Here is a 9,483-nt window from a genome sequence, read left to right as displayed (position 1 = left end):
TTTAGGCTAGCAAATACGCTAGTGAGAAGATGATTATCCATGATAATCTCCATCTACACTATAATTTATCGCGTGATAATATGCTGTGGAACTGTTATTATCAAGACAACAACTCTCGATAGTACTTTCAATAGTAATACCTTGTTTTAATTTGATCATGTATTTGGAGTTCCATAACTCCCATTTTTTTTATTGAGTATTCAAAAGACATGCTTGTAATCTGAACTTTTCACTGGTGTCAAAATATTCAAGAACTGGGTAGTGTAGTGCAAGTTATTATAGTTTAGGCAGACTTGATTTTTGTAGTACCCAAAATAAGTAAAATCTATCCACTAATTTTAATAAAACTACAGAAACTGTACAAAATTTGGATACCTAGTAGAGTTTAAAAACTTGTATTTTACAAGTGTAAATTTTGAATAAAATGCATTTAATTATTTTTATTATAATAAAGAAATAATTAAAAACATGTATCAAATTCTCATTAGAATCCTTATAATTTTTTAATAAACAAACATAATCTAAATTTTAAGTATTACAAAACTACCTAATAGATCTAAAACTTGAAGACATTCTATTTTTTAAAATTTTAAATATTTTAATATCTTGCATCCACATTGAAAATGTGTATTTTACATCTTTTTTTTTTCTTAAACTTTAAATGGCAACTTGGTTCTGTGTTTATAATGGATACTCATTATCTAAATTTCATCTAAATTGATAAAATAACTCAAATTTAGTAAGCTTTAGAGGATAAATATTGATTAAATTATATCTAAAAATAGATACATTATATCCAAAATAAAATGGAGTGAATTAAGTTAAAGATTTTGTTACTTTAAAAAAAATCTAATAACGTAGGGAAAAACACTAATAAAATTAGAAATATAGTATTACACGTTATTAATAGCATGAAAAATATTTCATTTCATTTTACTTTATAGTAATTGGATGGTTTATGTTGTACTATTTAGCAAAAAAATATTTAGAAAAAATACTCATGTTGTAAGTGTTTACCAAAAAATAATTTAAAAAAATACTTGTGTAAGTTTTTATTTAAAAAAATATCAGTTTAAGATATTCTATCTCTTATTTATTTAAATGGATTTTTTATATTTACATTTTTTGGTCTAGTTTTAGTAAAATTAAAATTACTTTTTTGGTATAATTTTAAGCATGACACTATATGTAGGCATCATGCTTTTTTTTAATCGACCTAAGATTATGTAGGATTAGGGAAAGCAGGCATATTCAGGTGACCAGGGTTCAAATTTAATAAATCCAAGGACTCTTATTATAGCAACAATAAGCACTATATAAGTGAGTCTTGGGTTATTATTGATTTAATTTGGTCTGGACTTGGACTCAGAGGCTTACTCTTGCCATGGACATGGTGGATCACGGGTAGTCTTGCTGAGGGCCCTTGTGGGCAAGCACTGGTGGTATGGGATGCCAGGGCTGACTGGCATGGACTCATGGGAGTCAAAACCTTAGCCCTTGTCTTAGGAGACGTTTGCAAACCTGAACATACGGTTGGGGAGGTGAGCTTGCATGCACCATAGTCACCTAGAAATGGGAAACGAAAACAAAAACGGCAACCCCTCAGAAAAAACAGAAATGAAAATGGTTAGGAAACGGCACATATACTTAATAAATTAAATTACAGAACCAAAAACTAGTTAATTACAAATTCAACAAACGAGACTTTTTCAAATTTGCATGAAGGACACCTCAAGATCAAGTCAATTTCTTGTTAAATTTAGAATAGAAAGTACAATACATTAGCCAAGTTTGGAACTCATGAGTAGACTCAAACTTGCGAGATATGCACATCATCTGAGCCCAAACCATCATAATCTAGGAAGTCGTTAGAGCCCCAACCCCCTGCTTCACCCAAACTAGCTCTATCAGGTGAGGCAGTAAACTGGCTTGCTCCGCTGCCTCTCTTAACCTTTCTCATCCTCCTCTAACCAATGCTTCCAAGATTGGGGCTTCTCATTACGCTCAAGAAGATGCAAATTGGCGCTCACAAAAATCAAATCATTGGTCTTTTGAGTGCCTAGATGGTTTTGCTTCTTTGAAGCAATATGGCTAAATGAGCTCCATAGTTGCTCCAAACAAGAGGAACTGACTGCCTGGCTCAGAATCTTGATGGCCAATTGTTGTAACTCTGGAGTGTCTGCCCCATAGTCCTCCCACCAAACACATGGATCAGTGGTGAAGCAATCTACCAAAGCATGGGCTCTTCCAAACCTCCTCTTGCAAGCCATGTAATCTACCAGTTGATACTTGATAGTTCTCTGCTTTGCAATGTCAAGCTCAAGTCTCTCCAAAATCATGTCCCATCCATTTGCCACCTCTGAGTCAATGTATTGATTGCTTGTTTGAAACTGGGGATCGACCAAATAACCTGCTACATGCATAGGTGAATGGTACATATCCCATCTATCCTGGCATAGCTTCCTTAAAACCTGGTATTTCTATTCATCTTACTCGATGTGCTCCAACTTTTCCACCATCTTGTCCATCCCCTTGTAAATCTTTCCAATGCATGGCTGAAGTGAATCTATTATCCTCAACAAGTGGATGATTGGCTTTCCCAAAGCTATGATGCATCTCACCTGCTCCCACCAAAGATAGTTTTCAATATTTGACGCACATGTCTTCCCTACAGCAATTCCAAACAAAGCATGCCTCTCATACTCATCACTCACTATCAACTGCTTTAAGGCACTAGAACACTTGTTAAGAGACCCCAACATGAGGAAGTTGTATCCGAAGGCAAGTGTCTGAATACTTGCGCAAATCTCTAGAAGACTTCTTCCTAAACTCAGCTAGCAAGAAAGTGTGCATGTAAATGAAGGATACAATCTGGGTGGCTTGCTCTATGATGGGAGCAATCTAGTCCAACTTCCCGATGTTCTTGAGAAGATTGTTGAGGCAGTGTGCCATGCATATAGAAAATGTGATATGACGAAACCTCTCACACAACAATCTGTTGGTTACCTTGTTCGCATTCTCTCCATCAGCTACAAACTGGATCACCTTCTCTTCACCCACCGCTTGTACGGCTGCTGGACCACTCTTGGAAAAGTTCTTCTACACTCTTCCCTATCTCAGATGCATCATGCGATGAGATAAAGTAAGATTTCTCTTTGGAATAGGCAATGACACCATGACTGGATCTAGAGTGTCGCTCCAACCATCTGCAATAAGTGTGATGCCATTCCTGTCTCAAGAGGACCTAACAATCTCTGTAGCTACAGCAACTATGCCCTTCTCCTTTGCTCTAGTAAGGTGGTTCTCAATGCCATTGTTGATGAAGGAGTGTAGGTGGATCCATAGTCTGCAATCTTGTGCACCACGTCCTTGAAGTAGAAGCTACGAGCAGTAGCATCAGCTTGAAAGGCAATAGCATCATGGTAGAAGAAGCGCACGACACTACCATCCACGTCCTCCTTCTTCTTCTTTGGGTCCCATCTACTCTAAAGTGTACTCTGCCTCGAGTGAACAGTACCCCTCGCGCCCACTGCTGGTGGTAGTGCTCTCAATGGACTTGTAGTGGGTCCAAAAAATGATTGCATTCCACTAAATGAAGACCTAGTGGTTCCAAAGGTTTGTCCTGAACTGAGAGTATGTGGAAGGATCTACTCCCACCCTTGCTCTCCGAGCTCATGAAGATGACTGTGTCGCTTCGTCTTTCCAATGAAGCTCCTCTCGTGCTTCACTAGTGATGTTAGTACATAACGAAATGTCCTATCCATGCTGATGAAGCAGCAGGTGTGCTTGAATACGAGCTGCACTACCTGACTTTGTGAGGAGACAATATTTGCATGTCCTCTTTTTTGCGCCTCCTGTTTTGCAGGCACCCTCCGCCAATACCTCATCCCACCAACACCACTCCGTAGAGTTTGACTTCTTTAAGATGGAATGGGACTGATCCATGGAGGCCATGGGTGCAAAGACTGCAAAGAAGGAATGAGGAACTATCGGTCATTGCAATGGACAATAAGGACAAGGTACCAGGAGTTTCTGAATAAAAGAAAGTACACACTAGAGCAGACACAGTTCGAAGAAAAATCAATTCTTTTTTCATTCAACATTAGCAATAGTTTTTGGCATTACAAGTTACAACAGGCAACTTTCTACCTGGGTTTATTGTCCTAATCTTCATGACTGGCAGGTGCCTCAGCATGAACTAGGGCCACAACAGGTGCTTCTACAGGCTGTAGGTTTTGTCATATGGGTGCTTGTCTTTAAGTGTGTCTTGGGACCATTTGCAATAGCAAGCAATCTTCATCATCCTAAAACCATAGGGAAGGGCGTGACATCGTCGAGCCCTCTTAGAGATTGCCTCTCACAATATCAGGCTCTTGAAGAGGCAAAGGGCATTGACAATGCGATGTATTGTCGCTCACCCACACGTGAATGACAACCACATCGCCGCCCATAGAATGTCATTTAATTGAAAACTATTCAATGTAGCACAATAAGAAGAAGAGATGGATTAATTGAAAAAGGACTTGTTATATTTAAAAAATGTGCAATTTAATTAAGATCCTACCTTGCTCTATTTTTAAAAAAAAGTCAATGGACATTTTAAAAAAAAAGCAAGGCCCATTTGTAAATTTTAAAAAAACACTTATTGATTAAAAGTGGAGGACCAAGAAACTGAATGTGATTGCCTTGCTCTAACTTTGGCCTTTCTCCACACAAAGAGAGAGAGAGAGAGAGAGAGAGAGAGAGAGAGAGAGAGAGAGAGAGAGAGAGAGAGAGAGAGAGAGGGAGAGAGGGGGGGGGGAGAGAGGTAATAGCTTGAGCTTTGGGATTTGAATCTCAGCTGTGGAAACTTGTGTACAAGTAAGTACACTTGTACAAAACAAACATTGTACTACAGGCTTATATGGTGTGGTGAACGATGAACGTAGCCATTGAGGCAACAGGCAGGAAGCGAGTAACGGGCATGAAGCGAAGGGTTGCAACGCAGCGTTTTCTCAATGGGATAGGGCAACGAACGTTTTTTTTAACGTTACGTTTTTTTGTTTTTTTAATGCCATGTGGGTAGTAGCGAAGGGCCTTTGGGCATTTTTTTGCCACATGGGCATCAACCCATTTCCAGCCCCGTTCTGTCCGTTTCCATGAAGGCTAGTCGGGAAAATGGCATTTTCTCGTTTTGGGGTGCCGTTTTGTGCATTTTTTTGTGACTATGGCATGCACCCCTTTTATTTGGTTTCTCTAATATTTTTTATGAATGTGTATTAGGTGATCCTTGGGAGGAGTTCCAAGGATCGCGGTTGGGTGGTGAGCTTGTATGCACCCCTTTTATTTGGTTTCTCTAATCTTGTTTATGCATGTGTATTAGGTGATCCTTGGGAGGAGTGCCTCACACACCTGCAACCACACATGCACCTTCTGAACAGCCATTTTAGTCCCTTTAATATGCCAAATACACGCACCAAGATGTCCTCGTTATGCAAGTGGACATAACAAAAGCCTTTGATACTATTCAATGGGATTTTATAGCATAGGTAATGGATAGAATGGGATTTGGGTGCAAAATGAAAAATGTTGTTTGTGTTGAAAAACAGGAAGAGGGAGAGGAGACACACACACAGGAGCAAACCCTAATGTATATTGCAAACCTTAACCATAGAGGTAGAGGGAGAGGAGACACACACACAGGTTGAAAAACAGGTAGAGGGAGAGGAGACACACACACAGGAGCAAACCCTAATGTATATTGCAAACCTTAACCATAGAGGGAAGCCATCTCCCTTCTCACACAATGCATAAAGCCATAATCCATAATACACAAGACACATTGTGTTGTGTCCACACACATCTAACCCTAGCTAATGTCCACACACTATGACCAGCTGGACGCGGTCATTTATGTCTCACACATGCTGCTACCTAACATGCCAGCACATAGCATAGCTGGCACACACATGCTGCTACCTAACATGCCAGCACATAGTATAGCTGGCACACACTGGCATCGAGCTTAAATCTCAACAGCCCCTCTCAAGCTCATGATGTACTGCCATAGATGAAGATGTAGATGAGCTTGGGATATCAAAGCTCTCAACACTTCCCCTCAAACTCATCCCATGTACTCCCAACATAGTACAGAAGTACTCAAACTTCTCCCTGCTAAGTGGCTTTGTAAAGATGTCAGCCACTTGCTCTTCAGTCTTCACATACTGTAGATCCACTGTAGATCCACTGTACCATCTAGCACCTTCTCTCTGACAAAGTGATAATGGACCTCTATGTGTTTGGTCCGCGCATGAAACACTGGACTCTTGGCCAACTGTATGCTGCTCATGTTGTCACAATGAATGACAACTTTGCCATCAATAGGCTCATCCAAATTAGCCAAGAGATTCTTTAACCATACTCCTTCACAAGTAGCAATGATTGCACCTCTGTATTCAGCCTCTATACTAGATAAAGCAACAGTAGGTTGCTTCTTGCTACTCCAACTCACCACACGGCACTTCCAAGTGTAAAGGCATAACCACTAGTAGACCTCCTGTCATATGAGCTACCTGCCCAATCAGCATCTGTGTAGCCATGTATATCCAAGCCTTTACCATGCTCATAAAGAAGACCATAATGTGCAGTGGTCTTTACATATCGCAAAACTGACAGACTTCACAAACATGCATATTCCCATCATACTTGAATCTAGGCAGCCCACTAACAATGCCTCTTGCCTGCATGTTCTTTAACCTTTGTATATTCACATGCCCAATCCTTTTATGCCACATGTCAATGTCCTGTACCACATTTTGGCTTTTAGAGAACATGGTTGATTTCAACTCAAGAATCCCAACATCCAGCTTAAATAATCTGCCTTCTTTCTTGCCTTTGGCAATGACTCTACATCCATTTTTGAAGTCCTCAACGAAGCAACCATGCTTGTTGAAACAAACCTGTAATCCCTATTCCACCATTTGACCAACTAAGGCCAAACTTTTTGTAATAGAAGGCACATACAATACATCTGACATAGATTTTGTTTCACCATTATGCATAACCAATGGTACACTTCCAACATGTGTAATGGCATGCTGGGTATCATCTCCTGTCTCCACATAGCCTTTCACATCCATAGGCTTCATATGCTCAAACCATTCACCATGACAAGTCATATGGTTTGATGCTCCAGAGTCCATATACCAAGTGTCATGATTTTCAGCATTTTTCATCATAGATCCCACAACATGTTTCATGGAAAACAAGTGATTTGCGTTGCCATCATTACTGTTTGATGCATAATTTCCACCATGTTGTGCATAATGTCCACCATGTTGTGCTCTACCCCCTCTCAAATCATTTTGTTTGCGGAAACAATCATGTGCCATATGACCAAATTTCCCAGAGTAATGGCATTCCACATCTTGCATAGATGTTTGTTGGCCTTGCCAACGTCCTCTACCACAAGGATTACCTCTGCCTCTTTGAGGTGTATATCCATGACCACCTCTAGCACCATATGTAGGCTGAAAATTCTGTTGTGGTGACCTGTCCTACCATCCACGACCATTACCACTGCCACGTGATGCAAATCTCCCCCTGCCTCTAAATCCTCTTTGTGAGTAGAAAACCTGATTTCTGCCATTATCATCATGGCTAGTAGATGCATCATGAAACGAGTCACTGAGTTTGATTTCCTCAACAAGCAAGAGTGAAACCAACTCATCAAAGTCTGGTAAACCTGTACTCCAAACCGAGATAGATGTATCAAAAGATTTATACTCCTTGCCAAGACCACGCAAAGTAATGTCTACCAAATCATCATCAGGCATGGAGGCATTGATTGTTGCCAATGCATCTGTATACTTCTTTATTTCTTGTACATAATCATGGATGCTCCTTCTATTCCGTTTCACATTATGAATCTGTTGTCTTGCAACTGAGACTTGCGAGCACTAGTGTCTGTATCAAACAACTTTACCAATGTATCCCATGCATCCTTGGGATTCTCAGCATCATGTATGTGTATGAGTATATCATCCGAAATACATATAGACAGATAATGCAACACTTTGTATGCTCTTTCTGACCATTGCTTTTATGAGCTATAACCTACTGCTGTGTAGGTTGTCGGGGTAGTTCTGGCTCTAGCTCCGCACCTGTAATAAGATTCCAAAAACCTTTTCCCTTTAGAAAACTTTTGATCCTGTACTTCCATGCCTGGAAGTTCTTCCTATCTAATTTTTCACCCACAATTTGTACTGGATTATCCGACATATTTGCTCAATGTAAATACACCTTCCGCACACGTCCAAATCTATAAACGAGCCTTCCTCAGCTCAACCACACTCTAATGAGTGTTCTAGATACTCCAAAGTAGTCAACAAACTCCACTTTTGATGTAGAAAATCAAACTGTATGCATCCAAAATGAACTGGTTTACGCTGTTCAAAAGATACCTTGCTTTGATGCACTTTCCAAGGCTCCAAATTGCAATGTAGTGGTTCAATCAAGTGTGGATAACTTGCATTGACACCTAAACAACCTCAATGTTGCATATCAACACCATCCAAGATGTGTACATACCAATTTTGTCAAACCCCCTTCTCAGTTTTGAGAAAAACCAAAAAAAACCAATAAAACTAGTAGTAAATTTACTCTAATTTCCTCAATCCTTGTCCAAATTGAGAGACCAGGCATTCATTAGCTTAGCAATGATGTCCACTAACTCCATGTAAAAGGAATTAGACCAATTGTTTAAGACAAGAGAGTAATTAGTCGATTAATCACACACTCTGTTTCACTGAACACAGTAGACAGCCCTGTTTAATCAGCTCATTTCCAGCTCCATAGATCATAATTGCTCCAACCAATCATGTAGCCTCCTTCTCAGGTAATTTTGGAATTGTTGCCATATATATAGGCAGTGATGTGTGTGAACACACTTAGGACCACCGGGGCACTTTTTCCCTCTTTAGGAGGTTTTTTTCCTCGGCTTTTGTATATACGCCCATCATTCTAGGGCTAACTTATCTTTTGTACATTGACACAATCTAATATATTATGTGTTGTGTGCATTCTTGCTTCTTCTTCTCCAAGCTTGGTGTGCTTTCCTGCAACCCTAATTCCAACAATTGGTATCAGAGCAGGCATCAGCTCCTAGGGCTACGCCACCAGCACCCTCCGACTCACGTTCTCCGATTGAGGTGAGCATTCACGAGCGCTTGCAGGTCCCTATACTCTGCAAATTAATCCCGTAGAGCTTTGCGTTCTCAAAAATCGCATCTAAGGTCGTTTTGGGCTCCGTTTTTGCATTGCAAGTTCTGCACAGGTGTTTTCGTCATTTTTTGCATAAATTTTGACAGTGCAGTTTTCTGCAAAACAGGCATATATATTCTATTGTGGACCGTGCTACATAGCACGAGTTGTTCTCTGTTCAGTCTTTGCTTCATTACAGGTAGCTTTTGCATCAGTTTCAGTCAATGGCCATGGCTGATAACA

General features: G+C 40.0%; 1 protein-coding gene across 1 annotated transcript; it reads right to left on the bottom strand.

Annotated features, from left to right (window-relative positions):
* Positions 1–1,946: 1,946 nt before the first annotated feature.
* LOC147629513 (uncharacterized) lies at positions 1,947–2,423 on the bottom strand. Its single transcript, XM_086812923.1, has one exon. The coding sequence runs from the start codon at positions 2,421–2,423 to the stop codon at positions 1,947–1,949; it is 477 nt and encodes a 158-aa protein (XP_086669049.1).
* Between the last annotated feature and the right edge of the window lie 7,060 nt (positions 2,424–9,483).

The sequence above is a fragment of the Cibotium barometz genome, chromosome 18 (assembly GCF_041138505.1).
Source record: "Cibotium barometz isolate CiBa-2024 chromosome 18, ASM4113850v1, whole genome shotgun sequence".
In the NCBI taxonomy this organism is placed as follows: domain Eukaryota; kingdom Viridiplantae; phylum Streptophyta; class Polypodiopsida; order Cyatheales; family Cibotiaceae; genus Cibotium; species Cibotium barometz.
This window is presented reverse-complemented; position numbering and strand designations above follow the sequence as displayed.

What these genes read in the sequence shown, in the direction of transcription:
- LOC147629513 (XM_086812923.1), bottom strand. Translation starts at nt 2,423, where the DNA reads ATGCATGTAGCAGGTTATTTGGTCGATCCCCAGTTTCAAACAAGCAAT.